The sequence below is a fragment of the Triticum aestivum genome, chromosome 3D (assembly GCF_018294505.1).
Source record: "Triticum aestivum cultivar Chinese Spring chromosome 3D, IWGSC CS RefSeq v2.1, whole genome shotgun sequence".
Taxonomy (NCBI): Eukaryota; Viridiplantae; Streptophyta; class Magnoliopsida; order Poales; family Poaceae; genus Triticum; species Triticum aestivum.
Genome location: NC_057802.1, coordinates 96,503,660 through 96,527,061, shown reverse-complemented (window position 1 = coordinate 96,527,061; position 23,402 = coordinate 96,503,660). Strand labels below are relative to the sequence as shown.

At 48.3% G+C, this 23,402-nt stretch overlaps 5 protein-coding genes across 7 annotated transcripts; 3 read left to right on the top strand and 2 right to left on the bottom strand.

The window, feature by feature from the left end:
* Nucleotides 1-238: 238 nt before the first annotated feature.
* Nucleotides 239-1,629, top strand: LOC123074252 (uncharacterized). The gene is made up of 3 exons (XM_044497145.1): nt 239-733; nt 841-1,089; nt 1,157-1,629. The coding sequence occupies exons 1-3, from the start codon at nt 350-352 to the stop codon at nt 1,478-1,480; spliced, it is 957 nt and encodes a 318-aa protein (XP_044353080.1). The 5' UTR covers nt 239-349; the 3' UTR covers nt 1,481-1,629.
* A 5,573-nt stretch (nt 1,630-7,202) lies between these two features.
* LOC123074251 (uncharacterized) lies at nt 7,203-10,352 on the bottom strand. Its single transcript, XM_044497144.1, has 4 exons — nt 10,206-10,352; nt 8,809-10,101; nt 8,606-8,690; nt 7,203-7,471 (listed from the first exon to the last, which is right to left on the bottom strand). The coding sequence occupies exons 1-4, from the start codon at nt 10,283-10,285 to the stop codon at nt 7,466-7,468; spliced, it is 1,464 nt and encodes a 487-aa protein (XP_044353079.1). The 5' UTR covers nt 10,286-10,352; the 3' UTR covers nt 7,203-7,465.
* Nucleotides 10,353-12,848: 2,496 nt separating this feature from the next.
* On the top strand, nt 12,849-16,642 carry LOC123077679 (WD repeat-containing protein 53). Of its 3 annotated transcripts, XM_044499973.1 has the most exons (11): nt 12,850-13,118; nt 13,981-14,077; nt 14,176-14,237; nt 14,335-14,391; nt 14,563-14,619; nt 14,882-14,938; nt 15,074-15,116; nt 15,242-15,319; nt 15,584-15,914; nt 15,984-16,131; nt 16,259-16,642. In XM_044499973.1, exons 1-11 carry the CDS (start codon nt 12,972-12,974, stop codon nt 16,346-16,348), a joined length of 1,167 nt encoding a protein of 388 aa, XP_044355908.1. In that variant the 5' UTR covers nt 12,850-12,971; the 3' UTR covers nt 16,349-16,642. The 3 variants fall into 3 exon arrangements, 2 of the variants coding, with proteins under 2 accessions (XP_044355908.1, XP_044355907.1); XR_006436762.1 differs by having other exon boundaries at nt 12,849-13,118; nt 14,882-15,116; nt 15,995-16,131; XM_044499972.1 differs by having other exon boundaries at nt 14,882-15,116.
* A 378-nt stretch (nt 16,643-17,020) lies between these two features.
* LOC123077677 (pentatricopeptide repeat-containing protein DOT4, chloroplastic) lies at nt 17,021-20,513 on the bottom strand. The gene has a single exon (XM_044499971.1). It carries the CDS (start codon nt 20,418-20,420, stop codon nt 17,172-17,174), a length of 3,249 nt encoding a protein of 1,082 aa, XP_044355906.1. The 5' UTR covers nt 20,421-20,513; the 3' UTR covers nt 17,021-17,171.
* Nucleotides 20,514-20,620: 107 nt separating this feature from the next.
* On the top strand, nt 20,621-21,924 carry LOC123077680 (uncharacterized). Its single transcript, XM_044499974.1, has 3 exons — nt 20,621-20,822; nt 21,231-21,485; nt 21,582-21,924. The coding sequence occupies exons 1-3, from the start codon at nt 20,735-20,737 to the stop codon at nt 21,734-21,736; spliced, it is 498 nt and encodes a 165-aa protein (XP_044355909.1). The 5' UTR covers nt 20,621-20,734; the 3' UTR covers nt 21,737-21,924.
* Nucleotides 21,925-23,402: the final 1,478 nt, after the last annotated feature.

Sequence of the window (23,402 nt, the reverse complement as noted above, 5' to 3'; positions counted from 1 at the left end):
GAGGTGAGGGTGACGTAGCCCCTTCTGTCTTGTGTGATACTGCCCACGTGGTTTGACTCGTGTGTGAAGTGGCGTGTGTCTCGTATAGTCCAGAACCACTCGTATCCCATAGTTTACTCGCCGGCGCCGTGCGCGACGAATCAGAGCCCGACTCGCGCCTGCCTTACATGGCACAGCATGCACGCCGCCACGTATCTGCCATGGCCCCCCGCCCGAGCTTACACATAGCGCCTTTCCGCCATCCTCGCTCCACAGTCCAGAGCGCCGTGTCCGCCGACCACCACTTCAACTCCTCCACTGCAGCCTGCAGGAAGCTACTAGCTAGAACCCGAATAATCTGCACCTAGCCATGGTGAAGCTAGCCACGGCGCGGGACTGCCGCGCGTACAGCCTCGGCGCCACGGGCGGCGAGACGTCGCGCAACCGGCGGTGGGAGTACATCAACGCAGGGGTGTACGTCTTCGCCGCCGTCCTCCTCGTCGTTGGCTTCTTGGCGCAGCTGTGGCCGTGGGCGGTGTCCACCAAGGCCGGCCTCGCGGTGGCCGTCGTCGGGCTGCTGGGCGTGCTGGGAGCGAACGCGCACGACCTGCTGGCGCACGTCGCCGGCGTCGACTACAACCTTGGCCTGGCCGGGCTCGACACCCAGTTCGTGCTCGTCGAGCTCGCCGCCCCCGCCGTGCAGCTCGCCGGCGCCGCGCTCACCTTGGTCGCGCTCATCTTGTTCGAGATCCAGGTATGGAGTTGGAGTTCATCCATCCGAGCTAGTAGTATCAGTAAGTTCAGAGTTCAGACTGGAGTTGCATGCTGTTCTTTTTTATCTGAATGACACAAACGTCGCAGATGGAGAGAGGTCACCGGCGTGGCCTGGAGAAGCACGGCCTGAACCTGCTCATCGCCGGGCCAGCGCTGTGGTGCCTCGGGTCCATACACAACATGTGCCAAGTCTACGAGCGAGCCAACGGGCACGTCCAGATCCTCCAGAAGAGCGTGCAGATCCCGTTTCTGCTCGGCAGCACCCTCTTCTTCATCGGCGGCGTCGTCAACCGGAACGACGTCCACGGCCACTCCTCCCACAGCTTCACCCTACTGGTAACCAACTGAGTGAGATCCATTCAATTCAAGAACAGGGTGCTAAACTACTCTGCTCTGGATGCAGGGGAGGAGCTGGGCGTGGTACTGCCTGTTCGGGAGCCTGCTGTTCTTGGCGGGAGGGCTGCTGAACCTGCTCAAGGTGTTCAAGATGCAGCAGATGGGCGGGCGGGGGCTGGAGAAGCTGCGCGGCGGCGCGCAGGAGCGGCTTAGCAGGGAGAGGGAGGGCAAGGTGCCTCTCATCCTGGAGGAGGGACGGAGGGGGAAGCACGGAGGCAATGTAGGGGACACCTGGGCGCCGCCGGCGCCGCGGCACGAGCCGAGGGCTCCGCCAGTCCCGCCGCCGCCGGAGGGTTCTTACAAGGACGCTGTCGTGAGCGGCGGCAACTAGTGTGATCTTGCCGTCCACGGCGGTAACGAATAATAAGAGAGGACGTGACAAGGCAGCTGGTAGAGGCGAAGCATTGGCTTAGGGCGACGCCATCCTGTATTTTCCTATCTGTACACGATGTCATGTGAATTATATCGACTTGCTGCCTATGATTCTACCTTGCTGCCTTGCTGCAATCGAAAATTCCATGGTGAAACTGCTAAGGGCAACTCTAACCGATCCTCAAGCGGGACCTACCCGATCCCCTGTATAATGGAGTAAATTTTTATCTAAACTTATACTACTATAATTCTATTGCACTTGCTCCCTCCATAAAGGGATGTAAGAGCGTTTGATCTATTTTCATTTGCGCAGGGAGTACATATAGTACACATAGAAACTAAACATAATGATGTTGCCCGTGATGCTCAACAAAATCATCTTGGAGCTGAGTATGAACATCTTGGAGCTGAGCATGAACTCGTCGGTTCTTGATTTTGCGATGCTTTTTAAGGAATGCCAGGATTCTATTTGGATCAGCGATGCTCTTCAAGGAATGCCAGGATTCTATTTGGATCAGCGATGCTCTTCAAGGGATGTCAGGATTCTATTTGGATCAGCTATGCTCTTCAAGAAATGCCAGGATTCTATTTGGATCAGCGATGCTCTTTAAGGAATGCCAGGATTCTATATGGATCAGCGATGCTCTTGAAGTAATGCCAGGATTTTATTTGAATCATACTCTGCCTCAACCAGAGTTTGGTGATGTACTGAAAGTACTCAGGCATCTTCCTCTCGTCTTTGATGATCATGTGTATGCAATATGATGCAACAAGTCATGATCTGTCGTAAAACCTTGGAGCTTCGGTACTCGGCACGAATAATTGCAAAGCGCTTCTAAAGGACATAGAAGGCTTTCTCCATATTTTTCCTAATAGCTTATGAATATTTTTGTTACCTTTTGGACGCAAAATTATTTTGACTAATGTGGTCCATGATGGATAGATGTTATCCGCAAGGTAGTAACCCATTGAGTAGTTGTGTCCATCAATCGAGTAGTTGCAAGTATGAGCATCTCTTATAATAAGCCTAGAAAACAGTGGTAATCTTAACAACGCATTCAAGTCACTGTGAGACCCAGGCAAACAAAAGAATGAATGTCATATTCAAAGATCCTTTGATGCAACTGCCTCAAGAATGATCGTTGGATCGTTGCAGCGGCCTTTGTGACCCTTTCACCTTGCGGGACAATTTTTTCATGTCTAATGCATATAGTCGAGTGATCCAAGCATCCCTGGCCATCCTCTTGCTTCACTCTTTGTCACCAGCCTCTGGGTGTCTTCCTCGATGGGTGCTCTCAGGTACTCAGGTCAAAGACATCCTCTTGCTTCACTCTTTGCCACCAGCCTCCGGGTGTCTTCCTCGATGGGTGCTCTCAAGTACTCAGGTCCAAAGACATTGATCTCTGCTTTGGTGAACCTTCGAACGGCCTCCAATATTGTGTCTTCACCAATGCGGGCATAGTCGTCAACGGCATCGACCGAACACCCATATGCGAAGACTCGAATAGCCGCAATGCACTTCAACAGAGGGCTTACACTTGTCTCTCCACTTGCATTTCTCCAGAGTTTGAACCAGTCGTCATACTTCTCAATGGCTTTTGCAATGGTCAGAAAAAAGACTTGTGTGCATCCAAAAGCATCGGCAAAAGTCCTTCTCCAGATAAATTGGCTTTAGTGCAAAGTAGTCTCTCATGATCTTGGCATCACCCTCCGCTCTATCACGGTTGATGTGTATGTGGCCAAACTGCGATCCTCTCCTGGGGCGCTGAATATCGTCATTGAAAATCATGCCTAAAACAGTTTCAAAGACTTCGTCATCTTCCAGCTGCAACGAGCACTGGAAAAACTAAACACCTCCACGCTACGACCTAGCACACCTAAGCTCCATGACAACGCCCTCAAAAGGAAGAACAACAAAGAGCATCGTCTCTGCCGAGTGCACACCAAACAAATGTCTTCACCTGGAGCCTGGACACAAAGAGAAGAACCACAACGACGTCTTCAAAAAGAGTGTGGCACCCTTGAATGTCACCCTCATCGGCGGCAATGTTTCGCTCGGCAACTCACTCGTGCCACCACGAGGCCGCCAGAAGGAGTGTGACGAAGACAGAACCCCATATCTGGATCTGGACGTCGCCCCATTGAAAGAGAGGGCACATCTGAGCTACCTGTTGCAACCCCTCCTATTGCACACACAACCCGGGAGGGGAGCCACCACCACCTCAATGATGCCCGCCGAAGAGCAACCATGCGGGCCGCCCTCCGATGTCACTGCATCGGCGTCCCTGTCACGAGATACCATGCGCCGCCCACATCACAACACACTCAACCATGGTAGGAAGAGCGACGACACTCCATCTACTCTTAGCCCGACACCAGTCCTTGAGTCTGGGTAGATGCCTCCACCGTAGGAGGCACGCACACCTGCGTCCAATACCCGATGGACTGGGAGGACACGACTCCGAGACTGACGACGGCCGCCGACGAGCCAACTGGAGAGCTTGGCCAGGCGAGCTCACACGACGCCATGTCCATGGTCACTCTCGCCGATCTTCGCAATGACGCAACGCTAACACGGCCACCGCCACCGAGCACCACTTGGACTAAGCCCAACCTCACCTACCCGGAGCACCAGCTCCGATCTGCCTCGGGCCCAGGTCTGGTCTGCCCGAGCACAAACCCTAGGTCAAAGCTATCTCGACGAGTGAAACCACGCGCCGCCGGCCCGCACCAAGGAGAAGGGAGGTTTCCACCACACCGTCGTTGGACATCAACCGCCATGTTGCGCCCGCACTGACCACGTGTGCAACCACCACAAGCTCCCACCCCTGCGTCGCTGCCCCCACAAACTACCGTAGAGGCGGCGGACCGCAGCCCAAGCTTGCCATGACAGTCACCAGCACTAGCCACCTCACCTCCTCAAGACCAGGGCACCAAAACAGGAGCCGCCCGTTGAAGCACGCCCCACCAGGAAGCCCACAGGATGGCACCACCAGACTAGCTGCAGCCCCACCCCCACCGCCTCCACGCCGGGCTCGGGGCTCACCACCAGCTCTTCATCGGAGATCGCTAGGGAGCGCCTCCCTAACCCATGCCTCGCGCAGCGCCCTAGCCAGGTTGCCGCTCCCTCCCTATGCCACCCAACACAGGCAACCGGGGTCCATGTCCGACCCGATCCAGCGCCGCCACGCCCTATGATACGTCTCCAACGTATCTATAAATTTTTATTGTTCCATGCTATTATATTATCATTCTTGGATGTTTTATAATCATTTTATAGTCATTTATATTATATTTTGGTACTAACCTATTGACATAGTGCCAAGTGCCAGTTGCTGTTTTCTGCATGTTTTTTACATCGCAGGAAATCAATACCAAACGGAGTCCAAACGCAGCGAAACTTTTTGGAGATTTTTTGGACCAGAAGACATCCAGTGGGCCGAAGAAGCGCCTGGGGGTGCTCTGAGGGGAGCACAACCCACCAGGGCGCGCCTGGGCCCACCAGGGCGCGCCAGGAGGCCCAGGCGCGCCCTGATGGGTTGTGTGCACCTCGGGTGCCCCCTAAACTGACTCTTTGCTCTATAAATACCCCAATATTCCAGAAACCCTAGGGGAGTCGACGAAAATCAATTCCAGCCGCCGCCGAGTCCAAAACCACCAGATCCAATCTAGACACCACCACAGAGGGGTTCACCACTTCCATTGGTGCCTTTCAGATGATGCGTGAGTAGTTCTTTGTAGACCTTCGAGTCCGTACTTAGTAGCTAGATGGCTTCCTCTCTCTCGTTTGATTCTCAATACAATGGTCTCTTGGAGATCCATATGATGTAACTCTTTTTGTGGCGTGTTTGTTGGGATCTGATGAACTTTGAGTTTATGATCAGTTATATCTTTTTATCCATGAAAGTTATTTGAGTTTCTTTGATCTTTTATATGCATGATTGCTTATAGCCTCGTATTTCTTCTCCGATATTTAGGTTTTGTTTGGCCAACTTGATCTATTTATCTTGCAATGGGAAGATGTGCTTTGTAGTGGGTTCGATCTTACGGTGCTTGATCCCAGTGACAGAAAGGGAACCAACACATATGTATCGTTGCTACTAAGGATAAAACGATGGGGTCTTTTTCTACATAAATAGATCTTGTCTACATCATGTTATCGTTCTTATTGCATTACTCCATTTCTCCATGAACTTAATACACTAGATGCATGTTGGATGGAGATCGATGTGTGGAGTAATAGTAGTAGATGCAGGCAGGAGTCGGTCTACTAATCTTGGACGTGATGCCTATATAATGATCATTGTCTGGATATCGTCATGATTATTTGAAGTTCTATCAATTGCTCAATAATAATTTGTTCACCCGCCGTTTGCTATTTTTCTCGAGAGAAGCCACTAGTGAAACCTACAGCCCCCAGGTCTCTTTCTCATATTATTTGCCTTTGCGATCTATTTTACTTTGCTTTTATTTTCAGATCTATTAAACCAAAAATGCAAAAATACCTTACTGCACTTTATTTTATTTGGCGTTCGATCTATCAATATTACAACTCTCTCACGTCTGTTTGCCAATTTCTGGCGCCGTTACCCGAAAGGGATTGACAACCCCTTTAACACGTCGGGTTGCGAGTATTTGTTATTTGTGTGCAGGTGTTGTTTACGTAGTGTTGCTTGGTTCTCCTACTGGTTCGATAACCTTGGTCTCATCACTGAGGGAAATACCTACCGTCGCTGTTCTGCATCATCCCTTCCTCTTTAGGGAAATACCGACGTAGCTTCAAGCGCCATCACCCTCCATTGTGGCCGTCTACGCCTGCGTGCTTGCCGCTACGCCCCCTGCAGTACCGCAACCTTGCCCGGTGACACCGCTCGTGCCATTCACCACCGCACGGGGAAGAGAGGAAGCCTCGTCGCCGCCCACGCCAGCAGGGCTTTGCCCGCCAGCGAGATCCGACAGTGGCGAGGGGGGGGTGAGGGAGGGAGGAGCCTAGTCGGCGACGGCTAGGGTTTCCCCTTCGGTCGCACGTGGGCGACGCGGGGGTAGCGGGAGGAAAGCAGTGTCGGGTGGGTTGCTTTGAGATTCACGAATCCACATGTCTTCTAATGAAAAGGGTCGTTCCATTTGGGGAAAACGACCCGCTTGTCCATGCAAGAGGACGCGGGAGGAGATTAGTTGCAGCAAAACCAGTAGTACATGAATTCACTTCGCAGTGGCATACATGTGTAATATCACTATATAAATCAACTTCTGCTCCCCAGTTAACAGCTCCTCGCTCATAACTGCTAGTGTTCAACCGTTAGGGCCAGTTCTAGACCTGGAGTTCAGTGAGTTGGGAGCCAGGTGACTATCGAACAGGCCCTTAGGCTTCTTTGTTCATAGGATAAAAAGAGATATTATTTGGTTCATAAGATAGAAACTTTTTCATTAGGTCTGAGGTAATGTGTTTCTTTCCTTTGATATGTGAAGGATAGGAACCAATCCTGCATAGGAATAGTTCCTACAAACCAAAGAGCTCTTAGGGATTTTTTACAATAAAAATCCTATCATATAGAAAATTGCTATAAATTAAAGGAGCCCTTAAAGTTAGATGATTCTAACAAATGTGAAAGAAGAACTTCTCTAATGAACTACACGAGTGAACCAAAAACAATATACACTACCTAAATGCTTGTAGGAAACAGGACACGACATCTTAAAAAAGGAAACAAGACAGGAATAAAATAAAACATCATGTGCTTCATCTATCCGAGCTAATACATGATTGCTGAAAAGCAGAAGGTAAGCATATTTAAATTTGTCAGAGCTACAGTATCATCACAATAGGTGTCATGAGAAAAGTTCTAGCAACAAGGAGACGACGAGGAGGTACGAGTGTAACTAGTCTCCCTTCTTGGCGCCAAGGAAATCCATGCATCCACCAGCTTCTGGTCACAAGGGCCTTTTATGACTAGCAAAAGGAGCACAAGTACAAAAAGAGATGTAACATAAGTGATGAAACCAATTACACCAATATGATCAAATCTAAAACCAGAAATAAGTATGGGGCATCTAAATAACAAATATCAGTCAGCTGCTGAATCCTTCACTATGATTTTTCTAGCATAATGACTTTCCTTATTTCCTTCCTCCAGCACAATCATTTAGCATGCTTCTTATTGGATAATCATTTACCGTATTTATTTTGCCCAGCATAATCTTTACCTTGTTAGTGTTGTGTTTGGATAGTGATGATCAAAACCAACTATACCAATTTTTGTTCATGGCCAATTATTTCTGTTCTTGCTTTGATGGTTCCTAATATTTTAGCATGTCCATGCTCCCACCAGCCAACTCCAGTCCATTATTCTGGGCAATTGACCAAAACATGGTCAATCAAAACACACGCAAAAATATTTGCTAGCCAATGTTTTGGTGGGGTTTGATTGGGCTCAAACCAAGCGCACCCCATGGTTCTTACAAGACAAGTTATCCTGGCACAAATCCTGAAAGCATTGGTGATCAATATGTGTGCCAAAAATAAGACAAAACAATAAATTACAGAAGATCAGAATAACCTTTCACATGTTGTTGTGGAATACCAGGAATCCAAGTGTATTAGGAAGGTCAAGGGCCTAAGCATCCACTATATATATATAAGGATACCATGTATCTAGAGGTTGATGTGGCAAGAACAATCAATCGATTCCCCCAAATTATTTGGCTGATTGGTCATGTGGAACAACAAGAAAGGGGTGAGCAAATCTCAAAGTTAGTTTAATAGATATTGCGTCAGTACAGAAACGAGGGGATTGCGAGTACCACAAGAACACCTCATCAAACTGCTTGTAGATTAGGAGGATTCTAAATTTCTGACGGCTGAGTTTCTGTGAGTTGGGTGTTGATCGAGGGCACGTATTATTGTGAGGATTGAGCATCTGTCCAGGTCAGATCGATGGTTGGTTGCTTATTTTTGTTAGGATAATAAAACTAAAGGTGGTAACTATAAATTCTTTAATCTCCGTTTCGAAAAGAAGAAAAAAAATCCTTAATCACTTTGAGTTGCTAGTACAAAAAGAAAGGATTATATGCGAGTAAAATTTACCCAATAACGAAGCTTTCTCTTCACCTTCCAAAGAAGCGTTGGAAGCCTATTTTCTAGCCTTTTCGAATATAACAGCCCTTTGTTCCTATAAGGGTCACAAGGAGAATGTATTAAGCCCACTATTTAACATGATCTAGGAACAGTTGTGACAACATAAATAGGGAGTGGTGAGGAAAAACAAAGTAGGAGTGGCAGTACCATACCAGACATTGCGAATGCAGCAAGTAATGACATGGTGGATGAGGCTACGAGGACCCGGGTTAAAGCCATTTAGACCGCATGTGTCGATTGGTTGCGACCAAGCACCAGTCCTGAGGTGGTATTGTGCATAATGATAGTATATTGGATGGGTGTAGACAACAGTTTCAGACATGACAGTAGGCAGCGCCGTGGAGGAGACACTCAGGCACTTCCCTTGGAGGAAGAGGGCACGGTCTCCGATGCTTGTCACCGGGATAAACCTTTCCAAGATAAGGTCCTCGAGTTTGTAAATCACAATGTGCTTTAAGGAAATGTCGCCATGGCCAACAAGCAGGATCTGTGAGTTGCATTCTACCAGATGTGAGCCCCTGTAGAGTTTATCTGCCGGACATGTGGCGATCAGCTTTGGCGGCAGTGGCGGCGAGCCAACCTGCAGGGGCGGGTTGATCTGGAAAACCAGCGACCCATTAGTTGTAGGATGGTGCACAAAGTATAGCCTGCCTTGGAATGCCAAGGGCGCAATGTTGAATGGGACTTCCCAGCTTGGCATGGTCCATTGCTGGTCTTGGGAGTCGGAGGTCGCAAAGGCTACGCACATCAGACGACGGAACGCGAGCATGACGACGACGGATCCACCGCTGCAGGAAACAGAAGCACACACGCAGTATCTGATATAGTACCATTTCCGCAGCTCGGGGTCGGTGTGTGCGCTGCGGAGATCGTCGCCCAGCTGCGTGAGGAGGGTGGCAAGCGGTGGGAGCTCAACAATGTCGCGAGTGAAAGGGTGGACGAGGCGGATGGCCGTGTCTTGGTCTCTCTGGAGGAGGAGGAGGCCGTCGACCGATTCCAGAGCGCAGTGGTTCTTGAACAGGGGGAGCTCGACACGGGCGAGGGCTCCGGCGTCAAGGTTGAAGAAGCGGATGTAGCCGCCAAGCTTTCGGTGGCCGGGGTAGAGACCGTGGCCCTCCGGCAGCATCATCCAGCGGCGCGGGTGGAAGCGTGGATCGGTGACGCCGCGGCCGCGCGGGCACACAGTGCCGGACCGCCAACTGGTGCAAACGGCGCGGAGGCGGACGTAATCCAGAAAATCGCCGGCCAGCACGCGCCAAGCTATCTGTCGAACCATATCCCCTGGAAGCGACGCCCAGGAGGAGGAGGACGGCGACGAGGGTGCCGCCGCGCCGGCGACGTCATCCGAGGCCAGCACCGCGGGCGCGGGGCAGTGCCACTTCTTTGCGAGCGCGGTGGTGGGCTGCGGCCCCGAAGGGCGCTTCCTGGATCTCGACGGTGACATCCTGCATGCGTTCCAATCGAAGATCTGATTCGCCCAATTAAGAAACACACGATGGTGAATTTTAACCTGAGATACAGTAGATTACACAGCGCAGAGGTGCAGTACCGGTGACGGTGAGTTGGGAATTTGAGATGGTGAATGGTGGAGCACAGTTTGAGGGGATTCACCGGCGTTGGCGGCCCCATGGCATGGTACCTGCGCTCATTGCTTCCCAGCCCTTGAGATTCTATTTTGGGAAGGTGGAGGCTCAGCGGCGACATCTTAGGCATTTGAATCAGCATTTGCGTATTACTCAGGAGTATATCCTTTGCCCGGCGGCAATTTTTTTTCTGCTCAATCCTTCTAGATTGTGTTTGAGGCTAACGTGCCTTCTCGTCCCCCTCGTGTCGCCCCCGCGGGCGACCCAGGGGGAACCCTAGCCGCCGTCCCCCTCGTCCCTCCTCCGCCTCCACCTCTCCTCGCCGCCGGGCAAAGCTTGGCCGGCTATGCGGCGGCGGGGCATCTCTCCCCCTTGGAGCGTCTTGGGCGGCGCGGGACGACCAGATCGCAAAGAGGCGTCGGGCTAGCGCGGGGTCTGGTGGCACGGCGGGCGAGCATTTTGGCGGCGGCGCGTTGCGGCGCCGGCGACGCGGCTTGGATGCGGCTCCACGGCGAGGTGGTGGTTGCGTGGTCTTCAGATCGGGTGGTCGCGGGCGCCGCCATGATCAGGCCGGATCCATTTGGATCGGGCGCTTGGATGTTGTCGGCCGGCGCAGGGTGGTGTTCTACGCCGCTGGCCTCGTCGGATCGTTGGATCCGGCGCCTGGAGATCTATGGCGGCTGTCCTTCTTGATCCTCCTTCCTGGTGGGTTGAGCCCCATTGCACTTGCATCTCTGTTGGTCTCGGTTCATCTCGCTGTCGGATCCGGGACAGTCGGAGGTTTTGTGGTATAGGTTGGGGACCGAAGGAAACTTTGGCCGGCTGGTCTAGCCCGGCATCGGCGGCGGCCCACGGCGTCGTTACCCTCCTTGGAGGCGAAGCCGAGGTCCCTCCTATCCACATCCGAACCCCTCCCGGACGAAAGTTCAAAATTCAGTCTGGATTGGGCGGCGGCGGCGCCCAACGCGTCGTAACCTCCATGGAGGCGCCGTCTTGGGAGGCTCAGATGGTCGGGCAAGAGATGCTATGGGTGGTGGGCGTCGCGTAGCTCCAGCAGCGGCGACGGTGTGAGCTCCGCGGGAAACCCTAGATCTGGGTCTACCTGATCGGACGATGATGGCACCTCCGATGTCGTTGTCCCTCCCAGGGGCATCGTTTTGGAGCACGCGTTGGCTGAATGGGACAAGTGGAGTCGCGGTGTTACATCTACCGCGAGGCCGACGACGGATCCTGGCGGCATGACGTCGCGGAGGTTCGGCAATGGGCGCGTCTGGAGATGGACTCGCGCAGGAGGAGGAAGTTGTCTGGCGTCATGGTGGCGTTGATGGCAGAGAGGCATGGCAAGGTCGGTGCAACAGTTTTGCTCTGAAGATGGACCGAGGGATGATAGAGGTGACGGCCCTGCAGCGTGTGGTGCTCACTGGGAGTGTGCCTGACCGGTATGGGCCCAATCCAGGTAGTGGCTTGGTGGGGGACACTCGATTTTAGATGTTAGGCTTTAGTGCGATGGCTGTTTGGTATTAGGTCCGGACATTCGGCACGCCTTCATCAAGGGGATAGGAGTAGCAACGGTGTTGTCAAGGTGGTGGCTTGAGACTTATTAATGTATCATCTTGTATGGTTTTTGTGAATAATTAATAATACGGATGCATGCATCGTCCAGATGCAGAGGCTGAGGTACATCCTCCTTTTCTAAAACAAAATCCTTTTTCTGCCTCGGCAACTTTATTTTCAGCCTCATTTTACCTTCCCATCATGCACTAATTGCGGGCCGATCTATTGCATTATGGGCTAAAGATCAACTGGAAGGTAAATGGATAGAGCACTACTATACATCCGACACTTTTTAAACAACATGCACACGACTTTTTTATCCAGCCATTTTTACTTTTGTTCTTAAAGGCATCTCACGGTGCAGAGCAATTATTGGCTGGACGTCAGTGCACACAACATCGTGTGTACATCAATTCTGAAATGGATATTTGAGGTACATCTGCCTACGCTCGCGCACCATGAGGCCGGCCTGTCCATGTCTATTTATTGTTGACCTCGTCTCCATCAATGAAATTGCGAACTCCTACGAGGATGAGTATGGCTTGAAAAAAGACGACATCTCGTGTCTTATGTGGGTCAGTCTATCTCTCGTGTCTTACTCTTCTCGTCGGTAACCCATATCTTCACTCTTCGGGCTCACGATCGTCAACTGACATAGGAACAACAAGGACTTAGACAACGGATGACAACAAAGATTTAGACTAAATTAACTTTCGGATGCTTATATTTAATGAAATATGTTAAAAGTGTAGTGAATGTGTACCGGTACAAATGAAAATCATCCGGTTGGTTTAAATCCTGTGTAAAATTTGCGGACAAATTCACGAACAGAAGATACTCAGAAGATTAAAACCCTTGCAAGTTAAAATCCACCTCGATTCCCACCAAAACCTCCCCAATCCTCCTCAAGAGAGGTTTAACCAAGGAAACTCGCCGGCGGAGTCGCCGGACTTGGGTGGTGGAACAGAAGCAGCTCCGGGACGAGCCGCTGTTTCTAGGGTATGCCCCACTTGACTTTCTGAAATAAACGAGCGAGGATCTCATCTAGACCGTTCATACTTCAATCGAGGGTCACACGCACCCGTGCCGTGCTTTCTCAGCCTGGGGGAGGTTCTGCGCCGACGACAAGGGTCAAGGGGGGAAGAGAAAGCCTCGCGTCTTCACCGGCCACGCGCGCCATGTCCGAGACAGAAACGGCGGCGGCGGCGGCGGCGGCGACATCGGCGGACCGGAAGGCCCGGCGGCTGCGGGGGCACAAGAAGGGCGCCGTCACCTGCTGCGTCGCGTCCTCCGCCCGCCCGGGCGTCGTGGCGTCATCCGGCGAGGTACGCGCTTCCACTCGCTCTGAGCCTCTGACTTTTCTCCAAGAAAAGGGTTACCCCCTTCCATGGCCTCGCGTCAACACGCTGTAGCCCGCGGGGGACGTCCTCGCGCTGCCCCTAGTTGTGGTATGGTTTCTCTCGGTTAGGACACCGGTCGAACACCTCGTGGGCGCCGGCTGGTATAGCGGCCGAATCTCGTGGCTGGCCTGCCGCTTTTCTGTGCTGCCGCAGTAGTGCAATGTTTGCAATTGTATCTGGTTGCTTCGCACTGGCTTCGTCTGTCGAGGCTTTGTTGTGGCGCTCCTTAGGCTTTAGCAGGGAGCGGTTGAGCTAATTTGTTGGACACTGCCGCACTTGGAAGGCAGACTATGCGGCCATGTGATGTTCTTGCTTCTCAGGGTGCTCATCGAGGCATTGAGCTCGTGGCAGGATGCAATGCCTTGTGAAGTAGTGCCAGGATAACAGATTTTGAACACCCAATGACCTTTTTCATGGTCTCATGCTACTATGAGTACATGGTGGCATTTCAGTTCGATACCACACAATGAATTTCTCAACATTCGCCTCACACAGAAATATTGGCACCGATTTATGCTTAGTAGAAAATACTAGTAAGCTGAGATGAGAAATGGCACGCGGCACTAGAATATTTTGTGAAGGTACTGGGAAAGTGGGAAGTCCTGGTATTTATGCTCCCAGGCCAGTAGGCCATTTCTGCAGAAATTACAATGATAAGTTGCTAATGGTTATTCAACAATGTGAAACCTTGGGCATATAATTTCGCACTACATGGTAATTCTGATGTTTCTGCCCTTTGGTAATTTTTCATGTTCTAAACTTCTAATAGCTTATTCTGTCACCTTAGGATGGATGTCTTTGCTGGTTTGATTTGCGCACCAAAGATGTGCTCTTGACCATTGAGGCAGCAAATAAACCTATTTCTTCCATCTGTTTTAAATCAGGTCAGTAATGCCCTCCAAACATCTCAAGAAGTTCATCCTATTTTTTGTGGGACGTGCAAACTTCACACGCTTTTATGTCACTTGTTTTCATTTGATAGGAAATGAAGATCATGTATATATATCAGCTGGAAACGAAATTCTGTCCTTTGATATTCGTATGGTAAGTGAGCACCCACTTAATTTGTATTCCCATATCGAAGTTGTGACTTTTTGCGTTGGTTTTCATTGGGAATATGATTAAAGTAGTTTTCTTGCAGGGATCTCAATCAAAGCCACTGGAGACGTATAACTACAATAGAGATGAAATCAACCAGGTATTTTGTGCTATCTGCAACACCACTCCTTTTAGTCTTTTTATTACGTTGTGAAATGATGCTGTGATTGTGAATTTTCTCTTATTACTGGAACTTAGGGCCTTTGGCCTGATACTAACATTTAACTGTGTCCAGCAAGGGTAGATTCTAAGAGTTCCACATTTTATGCAGATTGCTGTCAGTTCTAAAGGCTATCTTGCTGCTGCAGATGACAGTGGGGATGTTAAGGTATAGAAGATCTTTTCGAAATAATAGAATTAAATCATTCTAGGTTCAAAAGTACTGGTTTTATATATAGCTCTGCTTACTTAGAACCAAGAAGGATTAGAACATAAATTTGAATAGCAAGAGGATTGTTGGATAACTTTAGATCTAGGCTTTTGGGTGCTCTAGTATCTTCAAGCTGAAGAAACTTGTATGAAATAAGTTTTTACTTCTTTGGCGTGATAAATTATTTCACTCTTAATAAGTTTGGCTATTCCTCTCACAGATTGTCAATACCACTCAAAAGTGCTTGTACAAAAGATTGAGGGAAGCCCACACAAGTGTATCCTTATATGGTCTGGATAAACTCATACCTTTTCATCAAATAACAGTGTTTAGGTTTAGTTTTGCGTATTATTATTCCCACTTTAATGTCTCCGTTGCCCTGCAACTGTCTTCCTTAGCAATATTTCAACAGATTTGCAGCAGTGTACAATTCATTCCTTGGAGACCTTGGACAGGTTATTGCTATTGTTCACTTTTGCTCCTGCTTCTTCCTTTTTTTTTTACAACTGATAAGGGAAGAACTATTATATGTCTATCTTTGATATGTTATTTTAAACATATTATCGTCTTGATTTGGCAGCAATTACTGGTGGCCTCGACTCAAAGCTTGCTGTGTGGGATTTCTCCAAAGGGCGAACACTATTTTCTATTGATTATGGTACCTAATTCTTCTATTTCCGAACTGATACTTATGCCTTGTCCTGATAATGATGCATCCTAACAGTTCCTAGTAAACCTCATGAAACTTGCTTAAGGCATATTAAATGCAGCTCTTATGTGTCTATTAGAAAGAAGAGTCGCACTAGTTAGTTTACATAGTAGGAAAAGATCTGTTGATTCATTGAAAAGTTGTAAGCTCTGTTATTTTTCACTCTGCTATTATCAGATGTGGATCAGTGAACGTATTTCTGTTGAATGTCAGGATCACCTGAGTTGCAAAATAGCAGTTCTTCGGGTAGTACAGGGCAATGTCTCAACCCTGCTTTCGTTCACTCGGTAGCAGTTTCTGAAGAGGGCATTTTAGGAGGGTTGTACAAAGTTTGTGCCGTTGCAAGGGGGGACGGTGCTGTTGATGTAGTTGATCTAGAATATGAATTGGCCCCTGCAAAATCCAAAGGCCCTTCTCGGGCAAGGGGGTCGACCATGAGCTCAAAAACAACTGATCTTGGGGATGGGAGCAATAATCAATGTCAAAGGAGAAGGATCCATCTTGATTACTCAATGGGTGGCCATACTGCAGCTGTCTCCTGTGTGTAAGTCCCTTTATGCTGCTTCTATGTTCCTTACTTATCTCACTGTTTCACTAATTAACCACTTAACAGGGCATTTTCAGCGTTTGGTGAGAAGGGAAAGTTACTTGTTTCAGGTGGTAACGACGCATCACTGAAAGTATGGGATTGGTCCAAAGGATTTTCTCCTGAAACAAGCAGCAATAGTGAACTGGTGTTGGATATTGATGTGAAGAAAAAGGTCATCACTAGACCTTCAATTTTGTTTTTATTATTGTCTTTTGATATGGCACTAACTCAATACTTTGTTAGTTACTATGCCATTGAAATTTCTAGGCATAATACTGACATCTGATCTATCTTGCCAGGTAAATTGGTTGTGTACTGCTCCAACTGATTCAGATAACCTGATTGTGTGCGACACATCCAAGGTGGTCAAAGTATATAATTTCTTGTAGATGGAGAAATGCGCGGTGTTGCCTTATGGACAGTTTTCTGGGTATGACACAACATGTTTCCTGGTCATCAGTGCCATGTTTGCCCTGACTCCTGTCTTTTCATATGAACCCAAGCCAGCTGCAGCTAGACCTGGTGAAATGACAGTACATGACTTGAGAGGCTCTGCAGAAACCATTTTTTGTAACGAGACAAAAGTTATGTGGTACTGAAATCTTGTACTCTGATGTGCTGCTAGGATAGACATGTATATCTTTGTTGTGTTGGCGTTATAAATGTATGGTTTCAGTATGGAATGATTGGGTTTGTGTTGGCAGTTCATCAAAGATGGTGAAATGTGCTTAAATCTTTTGTTTTCCTTATGACTTCGTAGAATTGTAACTGTTGTTTCTTACAAAGGCCCAGTTCTTTTGAGCAGATTCTGGAGAATCTGGGGTCTGAAAAATCAACAAAACAAAAGAACTCGACTTTGCTTCGGAAATCTTGGCAGAATTCTGGAGAATCCTAGTGCAACTCAAAATCCTCCCAAAACCTGGATTCTCAAGATTCTGGACAACTCCCTCAAAAGAAAACGTTTCAGACAGGAGAATACACCTATTGATTTTCAGTTTTTCACTAGGATCCTAATGCAGATTCTGTGAGCAGCTCTCCAGAATCTTGATTCTGGAAAATCCTGCGCAAAAAGATCCGGGCCAAAGTCATTTCCCCAAACGTTGTGATTGTGATACAGTGATATTACATGCTAATATATTTCTAGCAACAGCTATGAACATACTGCAGCTGGCAAGCCGATTCACTAATTACTGTCACATAGCAGCGGTGTTGTTACCAGTAACCTCTGCAAGAGCACCTGCCTTGTTCAAAATGATGGAACCTGTTGGAATCCCTCAATATGATCTCTCTGCTGCACATCTTGGATATGAACTTGGCGGCCTCGTGGCAGTGGGTGCAAACCCTTGAGTTCTTCGTCACGCGGATCGGGCGCCCTTCCGACAGATTCAGCACCCCAAACGCGACGGCGAGCTTCGAGCTGTGACCGCAGAGTGATTCGCCGTTCACTGCGTCGTCAGCGCCCATCAGAGCATATCTCTTCTTTGGGTCATGGCCTTCTTCCTGCATTCTTCTGGCAACTTCATCCAGGAACTCTGCGATCCTCTCCCCCTGCGGATGATTCCGGTTGCCCGCGATGAAGACCTGAACCCTGCCCCTGGCCTCAATCCAGCTGCAGCCACTTTTCTCCCGGAGTCCTCGGCCGCCGATCTTGTTCCTGAGCTTCCTTACAGCCTCCCATCTCTCAGCTTCAGCATATATGTTGGCAAGAAGAACGTAGTATCCGGTGTTTTCAGGTTCCAGTTCAAAGACCCTCTCTGCTACCTCCTCTGCAAGCTTGATATCCCTGTGAATTCTGCATCCATTCAGCAATGAGACCCATATGCTTGAATCTGGCTCGATCGGCATCGACTCGATGAACTCGTAAGCTTCCCTCAAATTGCCGGTGTTGGTTAGTAGGTCAACCATGCAGGTGTAGTGCTTCAGCCTGGGCTCTATTCTGTGTTCATGACGCATCGCATCGAAGAATCTCCATCCCTCGTCTCTCAGACCTGAATGGCTGCAAGCATACAGTATGGCACTGAACGAGGCTGCATCTGGCATAATGCCACTGGTCCTCATCTGCTCAAAGAGAGCAATGGCATCCCTGCCACGGCCATGCATGCCATATCCCGCTACCATGATGGTCCATGAGATGAGGTTCTTGCTGCTCAACCTGTCAAACAACCGTCGAGCTAGCAGCAATGCACCACACTTAACATACATGTCCATGAGGGCGTTGGCTACAAAATCGTCTTCCAAGTACCCTCTTCGTAAGGCATAGGTGTGCATCTCTCTGCCTCGCTCCAGGGATGAAAGGCTTGCCGCGGCAGGAAGGATGCAGCTCATGGTCACGGCATTAGGTCTGAATTGGAGCAGCATTTCAGTGAACAAACTGAACGCTTCATTGGCAAGATTATTCCTGGAGTAGCCTCCTATCAGTGTATTCCATGATATCACATCCTTACTCATCACGCCATCAAAAATCAACCTTGCTTCCTCCATGTTTCCACATTTCGCATACATTTCCATTAGCGCATTGACAACAGGAAGAACCTTCTCCATTCCATTTCTGATGGCATATGCATGTACAGATTTGCCCTCTTTCAGCGATTCATTACCAGCAAAAGCATGAAGAGCACTGGTAATTGCAAAGGTATCTGGTCTGATACCTTCTAATGCCATTTCTTGGAGTAACCCAGCCACTTTGTCAAAAAGACCAGCCCTGGTATAACTCGTAATTATTGCTGTCCATGAGACAACATTTTTCTGATCCATATTTCTGAATATCTTATTGGTGCTACGCCAATCTGAGCAATTTGAGTACATATCAAGAAGAACGTTAGCGAGAGATGTCTCGCCGATCAATCCAGTTTTCACAGAATACCCATGAACTACTATCCCTAGAAACCAATGGCGCAACTGTGCACAAGCAGGCAGAACACTTAACAATGTGGCTGAATCCAACTCCTGTCCTTGTAACCACATTCTTACAAATAGCTCAATAGCTTTGCTGTGTAATCCATTGAAAGTGCAGCCACTGATGATAGAATTCCAAGAAATGACATCTCGATGAGGCATTCCATCAAATACCAAGAGTGCATCTTCAGTCATATTGGATTTCGCATAGAATGATATCATTGCATTGCAAACTGCACACTGTGCACCAAAACCCAACTTCAAAAGATACCCATGAACCACTAGGCCATCCCTAGCACTATACAAACTAGTGACGCACTTTACAAGGCATGAAACGGTGTGCTCATCGGGGGCAATTCCACTGTCATGCATTTTCTCAAAAAGAAATAGGCTTTCTTGAAATTCACCAACCTTTGCATACCCACCCATCAGTAGATTCCACACATGTATGCTGCTTTTCGATGACATTGCATCAAATACCTTTCGTGCATAGCCCAATTCACCACATTTCACATACATGAATACCAATTTGGATCCCAGATTTTCATCTACTCCTCTCTCCAAAGACTCAAGCTCCCACAGTAATCCAGTTTTCACAGAGTACCCATGAATCACTCTTCCAACAAGCTCGTAGCCTAATTCAGCACAGGCAGGCAAAACACTGAGCATCGTCACAGAATCGATCTCCAGGCCTTCAAACCACATTTCGCTTAAATGCTCAACAGCCCTGCCATGCCATCCATTTGAAAAGCATCCACTGATCACAGAATTCCAAGAAATAGCATCCCGCTGAGGCATTCCTTCAAAGACCCGCAAAGCATCCTCGTTACAGCCACACCTTGAGTAAAGAGCCATCAATGCATTTCCAACTGCACACTGCGAGCCAAAACCCAACTTCTCAAGGTACCCATGAACTACCTCACCATCCGCGATACTGCCTAAACCAGCAATGCACTTCAAGACGCAGGAAATGGTGTATGCGTCCGGCCGAACCCCACAGCAGTGCATCTTCCTAAACAGCAACACACCTTCTCGTAAATCACCAGCCTTGGCATAACCGCTCATCAGAGCAGTCCAAACACGCACATCACTTACTTGAGGCATTTCATCAAACACCCTTCTTGCACTCCCCAAGTCCCCACACTTCAAATACATCAGCACCAATTTCTGCCCAAGAACACTGTCCATTCCATCTACTCCAAGGCCAGATGCCCGAACCAGGAAATGGGCTCTCTTCCCACCCTCCAACGACCTCATCTCCGAGCAGAGCTGGAGCACGGCGCCGTAGCTCCGGTCATCGACCCCATCCGAGCCGAGCAACCTCAAAGCCTCCGCCAAGTCGCCCGACCGACACAGCCGCTGAATCTGCAGGTTCACGTCGGAGCTCGGGGGCCAGTTTGGCGATTTCTCGGCGTCCCTCGGAGGAGCGGCTGCCTCCAAGGCTTGGCCGGACGGCGCGAGGACGCCACACCGAACCCTCGCTCTCTGGCTGGTGCTCTTGGGAGGCGGCCATGGCGGCGGAGCTCGGAGGTGGCTGGAAATGGAGGCTGCCGGAGGCGTCGCCATGGGAGGAGTTCAAATTTTGCCGCGAAATTCGCGCTGTCGGCGTGGTTTGGTCTTGCAGTGGATAGCTTTCTGGATTAGGCTGCTTCTTTGGCCATTTGCCCCCTCACATTCCGTAAAACTGACAAAATGACACATGTTAGCTACAGTCCTTTCTGCTCCATCGATGCTAAAAAAAAGACCATTTTCTAACGAGGGTGTTTACGTAAAATTTCATGGACTGTCGGTATCATTTACCATCTCCGTGTGGCTGAGAAAGAGGATAGAGCACTCACAGAGTAAGAGCACAACTGTCACAGAGGAAGAAGAGAGGAGAAATGGGAGGAGTTCTCATGCAGCATCACCAAATCTCTCGCACTCCTCTGCGAAAAGCGGCCTTCGCCGGATCATTTGCTCTCCAAAGAGGTGATTATGAAACATTGTAGTTATCTCCTTTTCGATACAAAACATTTTCATCAAGGTCAGTGTGTTTAAGCTCCTTGTGCTCACTGCCTCGCTGGTTATACTTTTTGTACGATTTTATATGATACATACTATACTACTCCCTCCGTGCCGAATTACTTGTCGCATAAATGGATAGGAGTACAAAACAGGCACCATTGTAGTCTCTGCTGTTACAGCTTCCTCTCTTGGTTTCAGTATCGCTTTCAATCTGACCGAGTGGCAGTTCACTGGAAATCACTTCTTCTGCTCTTTGCCAGATTAATTTTTCGAAAATAAAAACAGTAACCACTGATGAGAAAACCTCAGTTAACTAGTAACTACGCGGTCTTTTGGTGAAGTCTGTAGCGCTGAATTTGGTAGCACCTGCAGATGTTGCTCTCCATCGCGCTCCACGGCGGGGTTCTCTGCCGTGCTCATCTTCCCTGACGGTCAGAGCAGAAGCCAACGGGTCCTCCACTTCAAGAATGGCGGTCAAGAAGCACAGCAAAGAAGAGCTCATGGAGTTCTTCGGGGCCATCCAGGCCGCCATTGCCAGGGACTCTCCCAAGCCGCCCGGGAGGACGAGGAAGCCGTCGTCGCCGGCTGACACGCTCGAAGATGCCGGCACGAAGATGAAACCACACGGTAACTGAAAAACATCACAGATGTAGTTTGTTTCCTTTGCTCTGGATCATCATCCGCTTGTCGTTGTGACAAGGCGTGTGTGGCTTGTGCTTTCAGAGGGACTGCAGCAAGACGGGCAGCCAAATTTTGAGGGCATGACGGTGCCCGAGCTGAGGGACTTGGCGAGGGTGAGGGGGATGAGAGGTTACTCCAAGCTGAAGAAAGGGGAGCTGATTGATCGTCTGAGAGGTGCTTGGTCGTCTGATAATTAACAAGTCTTCCTCTCCGAGACAGAAACAGACCGAACTGATTCGGCTTACAATCGACTTTTCTTGCGTCTGTTGTTTTCACTGAGGATTATAAAATGGGTCCGTCTATATTACATCTAGATGTGAGATAATATCTCACATCTAAGTATGATGTCATCGTCATCTTTTTATTGTTTAGCTTATTTGTTCGATTTTGATTTGTCATAAAGCCTGAAACAAACGAACCAGTTTCGCGTTCACGTCCGCCTCGATGGGCCGGCCTATACGTCCGACAGCTCGTAGTGAGGCTAGCTTTTTACGTTGTGCATCAGCCAGCCGAAGATTCCTTCTTGCTACATGTGTCTCTCCCTGTGCGTGCATGGTAGATCAATAGATCATATTAGATCGGATGGCGACGTAGGGAGAAGCAGCAAGCACCTTGATAAGTTGTGTTGTGTCACTACTCGAAGCTAAGGCTCAGATTTTTTTTTCCAGGAAAAGCTAGTGATCAGATGTATATCAGTGAAAGTAAAGTAGCTCTACCATCGATTTGTTAGTTTTTGCGTTTTATTGCCCACTTTTTAGCGGCCTGTCTCTGATCGCTAGCTTCTAATAGGCTATAAATGATTTTTTTTGCCCTTTGGTTCTTGCTTTCCCGTTCCACTCTTTATATTTTATGCATTAATTTTCAGTAAAAGACAAAGTTTGATTAAAAAAATCAGAAATATGTTCACGAATTTGTGGTAATATACATTTTTTAATATACGGTGAACTTTTTTATATACAATGAACTTTTTAAATTATATTCACTAAACTTTTTTAATACACACTAAATATTTTTTAAATACAAACTTAACCTTTTTTAATATACGTAGAACCCTTTTAAATATACGATAAAACATTTTTATAATATACACTAAATAATTTTTTAAACACATACAGAACAATTGATCGTGCATCCAAAAGTGTTAAAATTGTTCGTGGATTCAGAAAATGTTCGCCGATTCAAAATAAATAAACCACAAAGCTCCAGAAATTTCATGAATTGAAAATTGTTCATATATTTGAAAATGTTCAAAAAAATTAAAAACAAAATGCGAAGCAAAAGAAGAAGAAAAAAAGAAATAGAAAAGACCAAAAGAATAACCAGAAAACCAATAGAGGATGGAAGTGCAATTGGGACGAAACAAACTACAAGCCTAGTTGCAAGTTGAGGGCGGACTTACAACTCGGACAACTACACAAAACTAAAATATCATTTGCGATTCAAGGATGGGCTTGCAATTGGGAGAATAATAAACTACAAGCCCAGTTGCGTGTCGAGCGTGGATTTGCAATTGGGATGAAAAAAATACATGTTCAGTTGCAAGTCGGGGGTGAACTTGCAACTGGGGTGAAAACAAAACAACACCCTCCTGAGTTGCGAGTCGAGGGTGGACTTGCAACTGGGCCGACAGAAACCCCTAGTTGCAGGTCGAAGGTCTAATTGCAACTACTATGAAACAAGAACAAAAAACAACACCCCCCGAGTTGCGAGTCGAGGGTGGACTTGCAACTAGGGCTACAAAACTACACCCTCCCGAGTTGTGAGTACACGATTGACTTGCAACTGAGCGATTACAAACTACATCCCTCGAGTTGCAAGTCGGGTGTGGACTTGCAATTGGGGTGAAAACAAACAACAAACGAC

Bases quoted from the DNA above. Each gene is read 5' to 3' on its own strand.
- LOC123074252 (XM_044497145.1), top strand. From the start codon at position 350: ATGGTGAAGCTAGCCACGGCGCGGGACTGCCGCGCGTACAGCCTCGGC. The intron at 734-840 runs GTATGGAGTTGG...CAAACGTCGCAG, and splicing joins TCATCTTGTTCGAGATCCAG to ATGGAGAGAGGTCACCGGCG. The intron at 1,090-1,156 runs GTAACCAACTGA...CTCTGGATGCAG, and splicing joins CCCACAGCTTCACCCTACTG to GGGAGGAGCTGGGCGTGGTA.
- LOC123074251 (XM_044497144.1), bottom strand. From the start codon at position 10,285: ATGGGGCCGCCAACGCCGGTGAATCCCCTCAAACTGTGCTCCACCATT. The intron at 10,102-10,205 runs GTACTGCACCTC...GAACGCATGCAG, and splicing joins TTCCCAACTCACCGTCACCG to GATGTCACCGTCGAGATCCA. The intron at 8,691-8,808 runs GTATGGTACTGC...TGACCCTTATAG, and splicing joins TGCTGCATTCGCAATGTCTG to GAACAAAGGGCTGTTATATT.
- LOC123077679 (XM_044499972.1), top strand. From the start codon at position 12,972: ATGTCCGAGACAGAAACGGCGGCGGCGGCGGCGGCGGCGACATCGGCG. The intron at 14,078-14,175 runs GTCAGTAATGCC...TTCATTTGATAG, and splicing joins TTCCATCTGTTTTAAATCAG to GAAATGAAGATCATGTATAT. The intron at 14,238-14,334 runs GTAAGTGAGCAC...GTTTTCTTGCAG, and splicing joins TGTCCTTTGATATTCGTATG to GGATCTCAATCAAAGCCACT.
- LOC123077677 (XM_044499971.1), bottom strand. From the start codon at position 20,420: ATGGCGACGCCTCCGGCAGCCTCCATTTCCAGCCACCTCCGAGCTCCG.
- LOC123077680 (XM_044499974.1), top strand. From the start codon at position 20,735: ATGGGAGGAGTTCTCATGCAGCATCACCAAATCTCTCGCACTCCTCTG. The intron at 20,823-21,230 runs GTGATTATGAAA...TAGCACCTGCAG, and splicing joins ATCATTTGCTCTCCAAAGAG to ATGTTGCTCTCCATCGCGCT. The intron at 21,486-21,581 runs GTAACTGAAAAA...TTGTGCTTTCAG, and splicing joins CACGAAGATGAAACCACACG to AGGGACTGCAGCAAGACGGG.